Source organism: Sebastes fasciatus, chromosome 23 (genome assembly GCF_043250625.1).
Source record: "Sebastes fasciatus isolate fSebFas1 chromosome 23, fSebFas1.pri, whole genome shotgun sequence".
Classification (NCBI taxonomy): domain Eukaryota; kingdom Metazoa; phylum Chordata; class Actinopteri; order Perciformes; family Sebastidae; genus Sebastes; species Sebastes fasciatus.
In genome coordinates this window covers 9,605,037-9,619,358 of record NC_133817.1, presented here as the reverse complement: position 1 = coordinate 9,619,358, position 14,322 = coordinate 9,605,037, and the positions used below count along the sequence as shown (strand labels likewise).

General features: G+C 36.9%; 2 protein-coding genes across 2 annotated transcripts in view; both read left to right on the top strand.

Annotated features, from left to right (window-relative positions):
* Positions 1-299: 299 nt before the first annotated feature.
* On the top strand, positions 300-6,618 carry LOC141762217 (uncharacterized). The gene is made up of 7 exons (XM_074626212.1): positions 300-428; positions 2,355-2,769; positions 3,968-4,069; positions 4,370-4,434; positions 4,879-5,040; positions 5,784-5,897; positions 5,988-6,618. Exons 2-7 carry the CDS (start codon positions 2,364-2,366, stop codon positions 6,033-6,035), a joined length of 897 nt encoding a protein of 298 aa, XP_074482313.1. The 5' UTR covers positions 300-428; positions 2,355-2,363; the 3' UTR covers positions 6,036-6,618.
* Positions 6,619-8,177: 1,559 nt separating this feature from the next.
* The window catches only part of rassf3 (Ras association domain family member 3), a 66,949-nt gene continuing 60,804 nt past the window's right edge, over positions 8,178-14,322 (top strand). Inside the window, exon 1 of the mRNA XM_074626209.1 lies at positions 8,178-8,746. Within this exon, the coding sequence (XP_074482310.1) occupies positions 8,263-8,746 (484 nt within the window). The 5' untranslated portion in view covers positions 8,178-8,262. The remainder of the gene's footprint in view (positions 8,747-14,322) is intronic.

The following is a 14,322-nucleotide window of genomic DNA, read 5'->3' as shown; positions in this document are numbered from 1 at the left end:
GCAGACAAGATGAGTGACAGTCGGAAACGAAGCAGCATGTAAAATTATGGTATTCAGGAAATTAAAAGGTTTAGTATAATTATATTGAATAATTTAAGTGATATATGTGCACACATACTAATCATAGGTCAAAACAGTGCTAAATTTGGCTGAATTATAAAAGGCAGATGTGGTAAAATGAAGAGCCGTTTTTGAGCCGAAAGAACCGGCTCTTCTCTTCTTGGTGACCTCAGCCAAATGATCTGGCTCAATAAAAAGAGCCGGAATTCCCATCACTAGTCATTACGTAAGACGTCGACGACGCGACGACGCACACACAAGTGTTAAAACTCAAACAGCAGAGAGGAAGAGAGTAGTGAGCTTCCAGCAGTGGACGTGGAAGTAGTCTTTTGGTGGATACTTTAGTTTCTTTTTAATCGTTTTGGACCGTAAGTACTTTTTTTTTTATGCTTTTCAATAATACACATACATAAAATACTACTTTAAAAGTAGAATGGATTAAATCTAGTTAAGGCCAATTTAGTGCTGTCAAACAAACTTAATTATGCTTTTTGTAAAGTGTGCTTTTACAGATGTTGACCTGTTACAGTTAAACAATCGTAACATAACGTTTTCAAACTTTACAGTGAAACTAAATTAGTTTGGCAACTTTTGAAACTGTGTTTTTAGGAATTAAACATATGGTGTAACAGTTAATTTACTTATTCTTAAACTCCTGGCTGTATGTTGTTGTGTGTTTAGGGGAAACAACAGGTTGTTATAAGGCTTATAGTTAATGCGAACATGCCTTTACATGATCCAAGTTACTTGTGTAGTGTAATTCCCATTTACTATCACCAGAGGGTGATAAAATGAGGTGAAACAGTGACATAAATATAACAAAAATTACCTAGAATAAACATAAAACTGAAGTATTATTGCATAAATATTGATAGATTAGATCAATTAATATCATACAGTATGAAAACAGGTTTATTCCACAATTATTAGTCTCGTAATTTTTACTTTTTGTCTCAATTTTGAATTTTTCGTCTCATAATTTTTACTTTGTCTCAATTTTACCTTTTGTCTCACAATTTAATTTTTTTTTTTTAAAAGAAAAATGACCTAAAATAAACATAAAACTGACAATTATTGCATAAATATTGATAGATTAGATCAATTAATAACATACAGTATGAAAACAGGTTTATTCCACAATTATTAAGGTTTGCAAAATACAGGCAGTATAACATAAACACAAAAGAGAACACATCAGAGTCAGTAGAGATAAATTAATCAACAATTAATTAGGTAATAAACATAAAATTAATAAGCAACTATTCTGATGATTGAGTAATCCATCCAGCTTCTCAAATGTGAGGATTTTATGTTTTTTTTCCTGTTTTATATCATTATAAAATGAATATTTTTGGGCTTTTGATTGTTTATCATGATCAATCAGGCTATTTTCTAACATTTTATAGAACAAATAATCAATTGATTAATCAATAATTAAAATAATCATTAGTTGCAGTCCTAAATATGAACCAAAATAGACCAAAGAAATGATAATAATGTATGAAAATGTTTATCACAGCATTATTGGTGTGTGTAACTATGTTTTTTTTTTATTAATTGGCTAATTGCTAAGTCTAGAAAAGTCTGAAAAAGTCTGCAGTAAATCAAAGGGAGTTCCCAAAGTCCTCAAATCTGAGAAGCTGGAACCAAATTCTCTTTCGGCCAACTCATTTTTATTTAACCAGGTAAAAGTTTTCTTGAGGTTAAAATCTCTTTTCCATGGGAGACCTGACAAAAAACAATCTCCAATAACAACCAAAAAAAATTGTTTATTCTGACTTTTCTTGCAGAATAATGACAATTTATGTTAAAAAAACAACATGCGAGCAACAAATGATGGCAAGATCGCGTCATAATTAACACTTATTTAGCTTAAAATTCATGATTTTGAGCTCTATCTCTTGGACAGCTGAAAACACCGGACACTGAGTACAAATATAATATCAATATCATGTGCAATACTACTTTTTACATTCTCATGTGCAATATCACTGTTTATTGTGTGCAATATTAATGTCCAACATTACAACAAATATTACTTATTTTTCTTGTTTGTTAGCTTACTTTACCTTTTTTATTTTACGTATCTTATCTTATTTACTCATTTTACTAAATTAATCTTACTTAATTGTTATTCTATTAGGCACTGGTGCTAGAAATAGTACTTTTTATTTTATACACTTGAACTTGTTGTAATTTTGTTGTATTTTTGAGCAATCTCTGGCACAAGAATTTCCTTCGGGATTAATAAAGTTCTATCTTATCTTAATTTTATCTATATATTTTCTTTTCAGTAAACTGACATGGCAAACGGAAACGTGGAAATCCACGACCCCTTCTCTAACCAAAACGGCCACGCCGGCAGCAAAGACTGTGACCACAAATCTACCTCAGACACAGACAGCATGGAGAACACGGTGGAGTTCAAGCTCCTCATGGCCTACGCAAAGAGGAGACGGACCACAGAAGAGTCACCTACACCGGACACACCGGCTTTAGTAAACGGTGGCACGGACGCAAACGAATCATCCTCGCCCCAGACGCCGGACAAGACTGAGAAAGGGGAGACGAAGAAGGACAGGAAGAGGAAAGGGTTGAAACATCTGCGGAGAATTTTCGGCTGCATCCCATCTCGGACAAGAGACGACGAACCGTACCAAATGGATCCGAAGCCAAATGATGACAACAGATCTGGTGGTTTTACACCTGGTGAGTGTTGAGATACAACTTCAGATAAACCCACTACATTCAGATCTGAAACTAACACATTTTTTGATTTGATTCATGAATATAGAAGATAAAAAACAGTCCAGGGACAACATGTAAACACTTATTTCCAACATGGTCCCTGATGTCATAGAAAACAGGACAGACAGACATTCACACATAACACACACACATAATCCCTAAGATGATAAACACACAAAAATAATATATATTTTTTTTCTTTCCGATCTATATGTCCTTAAAAGCATTCACAAATCCAATAAGCACAAGAATAGAAGCAATAAAAGTGTTCACAATAAAAAAAAAAATACATCAAAACTCAATAAAAACACAATACAAAAGACGCCCAGGACTGCAGGTCATATTTTAATTTATCACCATGAACCATCGTTTCAGAATCAGATTTATTTGACAACAACATACACATAAGTAATAGACAGACAAAAGGTGAAAAATAGACTGATATGTACACAAGTAGTGAAAAAATAGGCGTATATATAAATATTATATAAATATATATAAAAAGCACCAATGACCAACAATAAAATATGAATAAAATAAAATAACTATATACAGGTGAAGTGTTCTGTAAGTTGTAAACAATACAAATAGTTCAAATATATAAATACTGAATGGATATACATGGACTGGATGAGTATATACAGTGTGTACATGTATACACATGTGAATATTTTCTGGTTTCTTTACTCCTTTATGACGGTAAACTGAATATCTTAGGACAAAACAAGACATTTGAGAACAGATTAATTAACAATGAATAGTTATTTTTACATGATCCACATCAGAAATTAGGATGAAACTATTCTTTTACTTTCCATGACACATTTTCCAATCACCTCCCGGTTAGTCATAAAAACTATCTACGTCATCTAGTTTCTGTACCTTTTGCCAATATGCAATAACATTCAGCTTTTTGACATTGAGTCAAGAAGTTTAATTGTCATAAACGTGTTGCCACATGTTCTCCCTGTTTGTTACCAGCCGTGAGTCAGGCCTCGTGGTTTCACTGTGACGTTTTAGAGATGGTCATTTTGGGGAATTTTTCAGGATGATGTGTTTTTATTCTTTGGGAAAACCCGTTTAAGATACAAGCTTGGAATTGTTTTCTTTTCTCTAAACTTTTTATCTGTGTTTTTTTTATTATTTCCTCCAGCTATAGTAAAAGAAGAGGACGAGCTGAAAGAGGCAGCGAGTAGGCTGGCGAAGCTCGCTGATGAAATCCAGTTTCTTCCACCAGAAGTAGAGACGGACTCGCCGGAAGGTGAGTTTCTGTTTCCTCCCTACACTATAAAACACAAAGACGCTGATATATCGGGCTTTATGCAAGAACATTTTAATATTCTTCAGGCCTTTTTTTACACCGGGGACGAAAACAAAACGAAAATACAGAATATTCTTTGACGATTTTTTGCGTTCAAACCATAAGGAGCACTGGAAAATATGAAATATTACTGCACTGTAGCTGCTCATGGTACATTGAGCTCTTTCAACCCTTTCAACCCGTTAATCCCTGTTGTTTTGGATGTTGATAGATAATCATGTGTTCTGTTGTGTACAATAGATGATAACGTGGAGAGAATGATCGCCCTGCTGCTGAGGGAAAGTGGAGACAGACTGAACGAGAGGGTAAGAAACTACTTTTCCTCTGACGAGAAAACCTGCATAAATAATCTAGTTCCCTTCAACCTTTTTTTTTGGATCATGTCGAGGAAAGTCTTTTATGGCAAAAGTTTGGAAGTTGTTTGTAATCAGTCCACCATATCTGGTAGCTCTAGAGTTCACAAATAGACGACTTTTTAGTCGAGGAGGAGGAGGAGGGACCAAAAACACCACTGTTGCTCGTTTTGTACATGTTGTGGAAGTCCCAGATACCTCGGAAAACCAAACGCCGTCGTGGCTGGGTTCATGACATCATTCGGCGGCTGTATTCACTTTATCTAGCAAAGCCACGTGTCGTTACAGCAGTATGAACAGATCGAAATGATGCCGAAAGGTTTATTCACCTCTTTGTATTCTCTTTGTGTTTGTTGTGAGTCTAAACCTAAAGAAAATGTTTCTTATCTCCCGCAGGAGCTGAAAAACGCTGCTATCGCCAAAGAGCTTTTTTGGAACTACAGTTTCTTCAAGCTGCTAATATCGACCCTCCTCGAGAGGATGGGCCTCAGGTCCCCCAACCCCGACTCTCCGGGGCCAAAAGCTGCTACTGAAACCCAGATCGCCGTCACCTGTGAGGTGAGAACAACCTTAATCTGATCTTGAACTTTTAATTCACACTTTCATATTCTCCCGTCTAGACTATTGTAATTCCCTCTACACCTGCATCAGTCAATCTGCTTTAAATCGCCTACAGGTGGTTCAAAATGCAGCAGCCAGGCTATTAACCAGAACTAGCTGTCGGTCTCACATCACCCCTGTTCTGGCGTCCTGTAAAATTCAGAATCAACTTTAAGATCTTGCTAATTACATTTAAGGCACTGCATGACCTCTCCCCCCAGTTACATTGCTGATCTCCTTGTTCCATATTCGACCTGTCGAACACTTTGATCCTCTAATCTCGGCCTTTTATCCATCCCCCGCTCAAACTGCAAAACAAAAGGTGATCGGGCCTTTTCTGTCTGAGCCCCAACTCTCTGGATTCACCTCCTTAATCTATTAGAGCTGCTGAATCTCTGGACTGTTTTAAGCAGCTTCTAAAAAACCCATCTCTATAGGCAACCCTTTCTATAGGCCTCATCCACATGTGTGTTTGTCTGTTTTAGTTTGATCTGTTCTTCATCGTTTCTGTGTGTCATATTGTAATTTGTCCTTGTTTTTTTTTTCATTGTTTTATGTTTCTTCTTGTTTGTGAAGCACTTTGTAATGGTGTGTTTTAAAAGGTGCTATATAAATAAAGCTTTACTTACTTACTTACTTACTTACTTAAAACCTAAACTAAAGAGGTTGGGTCAGCTGACTAACTGTTGAACATGTTTCAGGTCACCAGTCGTCTGTCAGACGTGATCACGCTGCCCAGGAACCGACTGCTTGACCACGGAGCCAGATATCTGCAGCATTATTATTCACCCTGGGCGCAGCAGCATGGCGGATACGTACGTAAAACACAAATATCTTTTTGAAACAATTAGTTTGACCCATAACACCTTTAAAAATGTATATTAACATTCCCTTCTCTTTCACAGGGGGAAGCCTTTTACAGTGAGGATGAAGACGACAGTGAACAGAATTAAGTGCTCTTGTCGCGGCACGAACAGGAACAAAATCAGACTCAGGACACACATATTTTGTATTCTGCCACTTCTGTTTACATGCACATAAAACCCGGACCTGACGAGCATTAACATATCTGTAGCTGCATGCATTAGAATCATATTTAATTGTTTATCTGGGTATTCTTTTCATAAATAATTATATTATTCAGGTCTTTCTTTGTGCCAGATGTCTTACAAGGAGCTTAAGCCAAAGACAAAACTATGTTAATGCTATTAATAACTACAGTTGTACGTGATTTTAAGTGTCATTTCGTTAAATGTATTTCGTGTTTTTTAGGGAGATGTAGGGTAACTGTAGCAATTTAAAATAAGCATTATTTATGCTGGAGTTTGCTGGACAAAAAAAATTATTTCCTAAGCCAAAAATATGTTTTTAGCACTTGCACTTTTTCATGAAAATGAATTAAAATTTGGGCTTTCTGAGTGATGCATCAAGTAGCTTATCTTTTTTTAAACTTTTGTAAGAATGTGCTAATGAAATTGTGTGTGTGTGTGATGTCTGAATGTGTTAATTTTGCTACAAATAAATATTAACATGACTTCTAAAATATTTATCAAAATGTTTGTAAGTGCAGCAGAAAGAAATTGACTTTTGGAATATAAACTGGTCAATTAAAGCCATTTTATATCATGATATATTAATGTATTTATACACATTTTAAGTACAAGGCTGCAAAGATAAGTCTTGGCCATGTATGTATAATATAATACATGTATAATATGATATCATTAACTGAGTTGTTAAAATTAGACTTAATTATAATGTATACATGCCTTATTTTCTGGAGACTTGATTTTGCTGAATAAAATTGTTTAAGTGAAAGCAGCACCGCCTTGTGGTCAAATGAGGAACTGTACATTGTACACACAACAAAACCCCATTCAAATGTTTTTTTTATTTTTCAATTCTGTAATTACTTTACCAATGTTTCTCCCATATATTATCTTTTGATTAATTCGGCATATAAATAGAATCCGTAACAGCACTTTGCTTTAGTTAAATCTCAACTTTGAGTTCAGAGGAAGGCTAATTCTGCATAGTATGCAACAGGTAACACCAAAATAAAAGTTAAAACTTAATTATATGTGGGCTTGTAATGGATGCAATTTAATGCCGAATTAAAGAGGACAATCTTAAACGTTCAGTGATTTATTTAAATCAAGTTTGCAAAGTGAAAACGCTTCCTCAAAATAAAATCATCCTTAAATTAGCATTTTTCCAAAGGGAGTTTGGCACACAACCATAAAGAAGGGAATATGACATTTTGTTACAACAAACGTAAATTGACAAAAAAAAGGGGATTTCAGTGACTTAAAATAGTTTTAAAAAATTGCACAGAGTTTGGTTGGGGACATGGCAGAGAGTAAACACACTTCATCATTGACTTTTTTTTTTTTTTTTTACTTTAAACTTTTTTGGACTTTGGATTTTGGATGCAATTTATGCCGAATCAAAGAGGACAATCTTAAACATTCAGTGGCTTATTTAAATCAAGTTTGCAAAGAGAAAACGCTTCCTCAAAATAAAATAATCTTTAAATTGCACAGAGTTTGGTTGGGGACCTGGCAGAGAGTAACACACACTTGATCATTCACTGTTTTTTTGTTTTTTAACTTTAAACTTTTTTTGATTTTGGATGCAACTTATGCCGAATCAAAGAGGACACTCCTAAGCATTTGGTGATTTATTTAAATCGAGTTTGCAAAGTGAAAACACTTCCTGAAAATAAAATAATCTTTAAATCAGCATTTTTTCAAAGGTAGTTTGGCACCCAACCAGGGGATCTGGCATAGAGTAAACACACTTGATCATTGACTGTTTGTTTTTTTACTTTAAACTCTGTATTTTGGATGCAACTTATGCCGAATTAAAGAGGACAATCTTAAACATTCAGTGACTTAATTAAATCAAGTTTGCAAAGTGAAAAAGCTTCCTGACAATAAAATAATCTTTAAATCAGCATTTTTTTAAAGGGAGTCTGGCGTGTCCTTGTTTCTAGAACGCGCCGCCTCTGCTGCTGTGAAATGAGATCCAACCTGTTTCTCCTGCACACCTCAGACTGCCTCAATCTGCTCACCGACAACAAACACTGACTCCTCAGTCGGTGTCATCAGTGACGCTGCACCTGTCGGTCACTGTTTAACTCACCTGTACAGACTCAGTGGAGCATGAGAAGCGTACGTAATGTTTAACGTCGTTCACCAGGGTCGCAAATACGTCCCGACGCGCTCCCCGGTCACCAATGACCCTCCGACTACCGTGCGGACTGTTCACGTCAACACATCTCCAGGTACTAAGATGCGGATCTCCAAAGCCAACAAGGGCGGTGTGGTGGGGCGAGCTGTGCGGCGACACGTGTCTCCTCAGCCGGCCAGCCTGGAGAGCCTGGAGGCGGCGTGGAGCGAAATGAAGTCACCGGAGGGTTCACCGACACATGTGAGGAGAAACGGAGAGCCTGGAGGAGCAGGAGGAGGAGCAGGTGGACCACAGAGGAGCAGGAAGAGAGGCTTCAGACCTCCAGATGTGAGGACCATCTTCACACCTGGAGAGAGGGACCCCAGGATGAAAGAGGAGTCCGGAGAGGGACACACCTTCGAGGCTGGAGGAGAGGACACCTGGTGTGATGTGTGCTGCCACTACATCTTCCAGCAGGGGCTCACCTGTGCAGGTAAAGACTGAATGGGTTGGTGTGTTGGTTGGTGGGAGGGGGGACCCTTCAGAGGAAGACTCACCTGGGTGTCAAACTTTGTTTAAAGGTCCCATATCATGCTCATATTCAGGTTCATACTGTATTTTGGGTTTCTACTAGAACATGTTTACATACTTTAAAGGGACTGTTTGTAAGAATCAGAAATGCTTGTTAACAGCGACACCTGTGGCCGTAAAGTCAACGAAAGTCAGCGTCGGGCTCACGCTTGCTCGCTCTACATAGACATGAACGAGCATCGCTCAAAACAGTGAGGCGACACACGTCAGCTAAAACCACAATATCACTCTATATTTCACCTGCTTGGCAGTAATGTTAGCTGACCAGACGAAGGTCTCTCCATGAATCAATGCTGATCCTAGTGTTGGCTTTTCCTCCTTCAGCCTTTCGACCGCGGCCGGAGGGAACAGGAAGACACCGGCAACCGGTCGGTAACGAGGCGATAACGTTTTTCGTTGCGGAGCCCCGTCACTTCACAAGACACGGAAAACCTCTGTTGGTCTGGAGGAGCTGCAGCAGTTATTTCTGCACAAACGTCCACTGTACATTTAATAGATATTTTCAGAGCTAAACTAACTCTTCTGCAGTGTGTGGTGTGCGCGCGTTCACGTGTAGATGTGGAGCGAGACAGCGAGAACGCGCACGGTGTGTGAGTGAAGGCAGGCAGGCAGAGGAGCAGAGACTCGGGCCACACGCGAGCGTGCATATGCGAGCGCGCGTGGGATCCCGACCCGGTAAATTTATATGCTTAAAAAGTTACAAACAGTCCCTTTTAATGTTTAAAAAAAACTTTATTTTCCTCATACTGTCTGCTTCAATATGCCTGTATTTACCCTCGGTCTGATACGCTCCGTTTTAGCACATTTCAACGCAATTGCAACCGAATTACGTTGCTAGGCAACAGCTTGAGTCCATGTGTACTTCTTGTCAGCTGATTACATTCACATACACTGCAACGGGAAATAAACTGGGACACATTTAGAATGTTTACATTTAAAACTTTGAATGGTCTAAATATTGTAGATTTGTGACATCACAAATGGACAGAAATCCTAACAGCTTGTTTCAAATGTAGAGTTTCTGAATACGGGCTGAGTGTATTTCTCTGTGGATTAAGTGTTTCGATACTTTCACAGTATTTATATAGGACTATTAAGCCTGCTTTATAATATAAAAGACATGAAAATGTCACTTTTTATAATATGGGACCTTTTAAAGGATCATAAATGTATTTCTACAATAAATCAGTAATCAATAGCAGTGTTTTTGAGTGTAAATCCAATATTGACCCCATTGGATATCTTGGTATTTGAGCCTAAGAGCAAAGAGCATAAATATAGGTCAATGTCCTTGTCTAATTGGACTTTTGTTTTAATTTGGGAGGTTTATATTGACACAAAGAGGAATTAAACACTCCATGATGAGACATATTACATGTTAGATTTTAACTTATTATTCTAGTCTTTTTTTTTAAGACAAAATGTGACTGTTTAATGGGGAAAACTATATTAATTACATGAATATGAAAATAAATCAGTATTTTCCACAATTATTAAATGCCAGGCACCAGATCATAACATAATGTTACAATACAAATATTAAAATTAACTAAAATAAAAGTTGATTTTATTGATTTCCTAAGATACTTTAAAAATTGAACAGAGTTTGGTTGGTGACCTCGGTGCTACAACCCTGGCAGAGATTAATCCACTTGATCCTGCTGCTTTTATTTATTATGTATTAATTCACCTTTTTAGGTTAGAAGTTTAGTGCTGAAACAATATTATTATACAATATTTAAAATTTAAAATTTGGTCTTCTAACTAAATAGATTGTATTTAACCAATAAACGGCAGCTGTTTGTCATTTTATTAAGAAATAAATGTGAGGATTTGCTGCTTTTTTGAGTTTTACATCACTGTTAACTTAATAGACTGTATCAAACTATAAATACCCTACAGATTAATCTATAATGAAAATAATAACTAAATAAATACTTTATATATAAAGTAAGTAAGTAAGTAAATTATATATATTTATATATAATTGGAGTTTTTTTGGGTCACCTTGCTTTGCTGCTCACTCACAATGGGATTGGCTGACCTTTTTACAGTACCACATTAATCATTTGAATTAGTTCTTAAGTGACGTTGACATTTTAATGGTAGCAGCCTCTGACATGCGGTGAGAACACATGTTTGATGACATCAGCAGGCAGGGCTCTGAGCTGGAATGCAGTCGGTTATGCAGACGGACCGGTTTAGGTCTAATCATGTCTCCTTGAGTACAATCTGGACCTTCCTTTGTGTCCACTTCTCTCCGACAAACAATAGAAAGAGGAAATAGAAAAAAGATTCTTCTTCCTCGTGTGTTGAGGCTCCAAACGCGGATGCCATTTGTTAGTGTTGTAATGAGAATTTTTGGAATATTCAAACACCTGTCGCATATTTTTCTCCTATACTTCCTCCTTTTCTTTACACGTCTGTCCCCTCATGTAGCTTTAAATGTGATTTAAATATGTCAACAACAACAGAAGAAGAATCTCAGTCACGCCTGATGATGGCTGTAAAAAAAACAGCTTTAAAGGTCCCATATTGAAAAAGTGAGACTTTCATGTTTTTTATATTATAAAGCAGGTTTAAGTGCTATATAAATACTGTTAAACTATCAAAACGCTCAATATACGGAGAATTACACACACAGCCCATATTCAGAAATTTTGGGTTTGAAACAAGCCGTTAGGATTTCTGTCCATTTGTGATGTCACAAATATACAATATATAGATCATCACACGGTTTTAAACATAAACATTCTAAATGTGTCCCAGTTTATTTCCTGTTGCAGTGGATGTGAATGACATCAGCTGACAGGAAGTAAACATGGACCGAAGCTGTTGCCAGGCAACGCAATTCTGTTGCAATTCCGTTGAAATGCACTAAAACGTAGCGTTTCAGACAGAGGATGAATACAGGTATATTCAGGCAGACAATATGAGGAAAATTAAACGTTTTTTTTAACATTACAGCATGTAAACATGTTCTAGTAGAAACACAAAATACAAGTATGAACCTGTAAATGAGCATGACATGGGACCTTTAAGTCCAATGGAAGCCATTGACTTTCGTTGACTTAACAGCCACAGGTTTTACTGTTACTACCATTTCTGATTCTTACAAACAGTCCCTTTAAAGTAGTCTGTTAGTAATGGATGGTTATATAGTGTTGATACAAACGTATCCCAACCGACGCCACTCTACCCTAATATATATTAATCAATATAAATTAAGATCAATAGACAGACTGACTGGACCAGATCTGTTTCTAATACCAGTATGAACTTAATTTACTGTGATATTTTAGTCTAAAACACACAAAAACATACAGCACCAAGTCATATAGAAAATATAAAAACTAGGCTGACAGACAGAAAACAAACCGTCTTCTTACTCTGCTGTCGTCCTTTTAACCTTTTAACCTGGTTATGTTTACAGACAATATTGCTGCACAATGAGCTCTGTGTTTCCCGTCAGTTTTACCAGCAGCTGATGGACTTTATGAGTATATATATTAAGTGTGTGGGCTCATTTAAAATGCAGTTGATTGCCACTCAGGAAGCCTGTTAAAGGCCCATTACTCCGTCTGAATGCCAACAACCTTCAAAAGGACGAAACTAATATTTCAGATTAAAGCTGGAGGGGAAACATGTCGTTGTTAACGTCCTGTAGCTCTGCAGAGGAGAGCTGGCCACTAGTTCACTTATTAACACATAGAAAACAGTCACTTATAAGTCAGTGGAGCCACAGTTCAGTTATTTCTTTTAAAAATTAATTTCTAATGCTGCAAACATGTTGATTTGACCCAGCGTACATTATAAATGTTGATATTTTTGGATGATTTTAAAGATATTCAGTAAATTCTGGCTTCCATTGGACTTAAAGGTCCCATATTGTGCTCATTTTCAGGTTCATACTTGTATTTTGTGTTTCTACTAGAACATGTTTACATGCTGTAATGTTAAAAAAAAAACTTTATTTTCCTCATACTGTCTGTTTGAATATACCTGTATTCACGCTCTGTCTGAAACGCTCCGTTTTAATGCATTTCAACGGAATTGCAACAGAATTGCGTTGCTAGGCAACAGCTTGGGTCCATGTTTACTTCCTGTCAGCTGATGTTATTTACATACACTGAATCCAGGAAATAAACTGGGACACATTTAGAATGTTTATGTTTAAAACCGCGTAATGATCTATATATATTGTGAATTTGTGACATCACAAATGGGCAGAAATCCTAACGGCTTGTTTCAAACGCACAATTTCTGCATATAGCACTCATTTCAGCTGTACATTTTCATGTGTTAGTGCGCATTTAAAGTAACTGAAGCTACAATATTTCTCTCCTGAAATGTAGCGGAGGAGAGGTAGAAAGTAGCATTTACTCTTTAAGTACAGTACAAGTACCTTAAATTTGTACTCAAGTAATTACTCGAGTAATTGTACTTAGTTACATTCCACCAGTGACATGGATACTGGTACAGGATAAAAACCCAGTAGTTCATCCCAGTAAATTAATGTATTCAGGATATGTTAAGTGGGTCAGATGAGCCTGGAAGAGGACACTTCCTGGACTCTGTCTCTCTCGGTGGGTCTCTGGTCCTGTCGTCTCTTTGTGTCCATCTCGTCCAAATGAAGTAACAGAAACCTGCCTCACAGATCAGGACGTCTTTGTCTGATGGGGTTTAATATTGCAGCAGATCCACTGTGTGTGTGTGTTCATTAGTCGTGGGCCGTTAAACTATCTCTAATAGCTCTCTGCTTCTGTTGATTTCCATCTGCTCTCTCTGATATTCACATAATAGAACAGAAAAACAAGCACTTTACTCAGCACCAGTGGGACAGAACTCCTTTCTTCTACATATAACGGCTGCAGCTTCAATGCAGACTTGTATATTTGTGGATCTCAGAATAGCAAAATGGTCACTATGTATGTGGGCTAATGTTCATTAAACAAAAATAAGCAGCGTGATAAATATTTTCGTAAACTGAGACTAAATAAAAACGATATCCTTAAAGAAAAACTAAACAGAAACGATATTGCCTGGTTAAAAAAAAGAATAAAAATAAGTTAAAAATTAATGTAAATTCATTTCAGAAATGTATTACAAGATGATTCTGAAAACATTTGAGGCGAGAAATAGGCATTAACGTAACATAATATTGATTCATATTTGATCAGCGCGGCCTAGTTTGACCGTTTGGTCGGAGTTCGCGAGTGATTGACAGCCGGCTCTCATAGACGGCAGATGGACAACAGACCTCAGATCAGCTCTGACTGCTTGTTTTCCTCCGGTCTGTGAAATCTTGCAGATGCCGGTAGGAGCACTGGAGGACACAGAGGCACATGATTTTTGTCAGGTTACCTGTTTCATGTACTACTGTCACAATATAGCGACCGTTTTATAAAAATAACTCTTTTTAATCATATTTGCTCCAATTTCGCCTACGTCAGCTTTAAATATAATTAATATAAAATA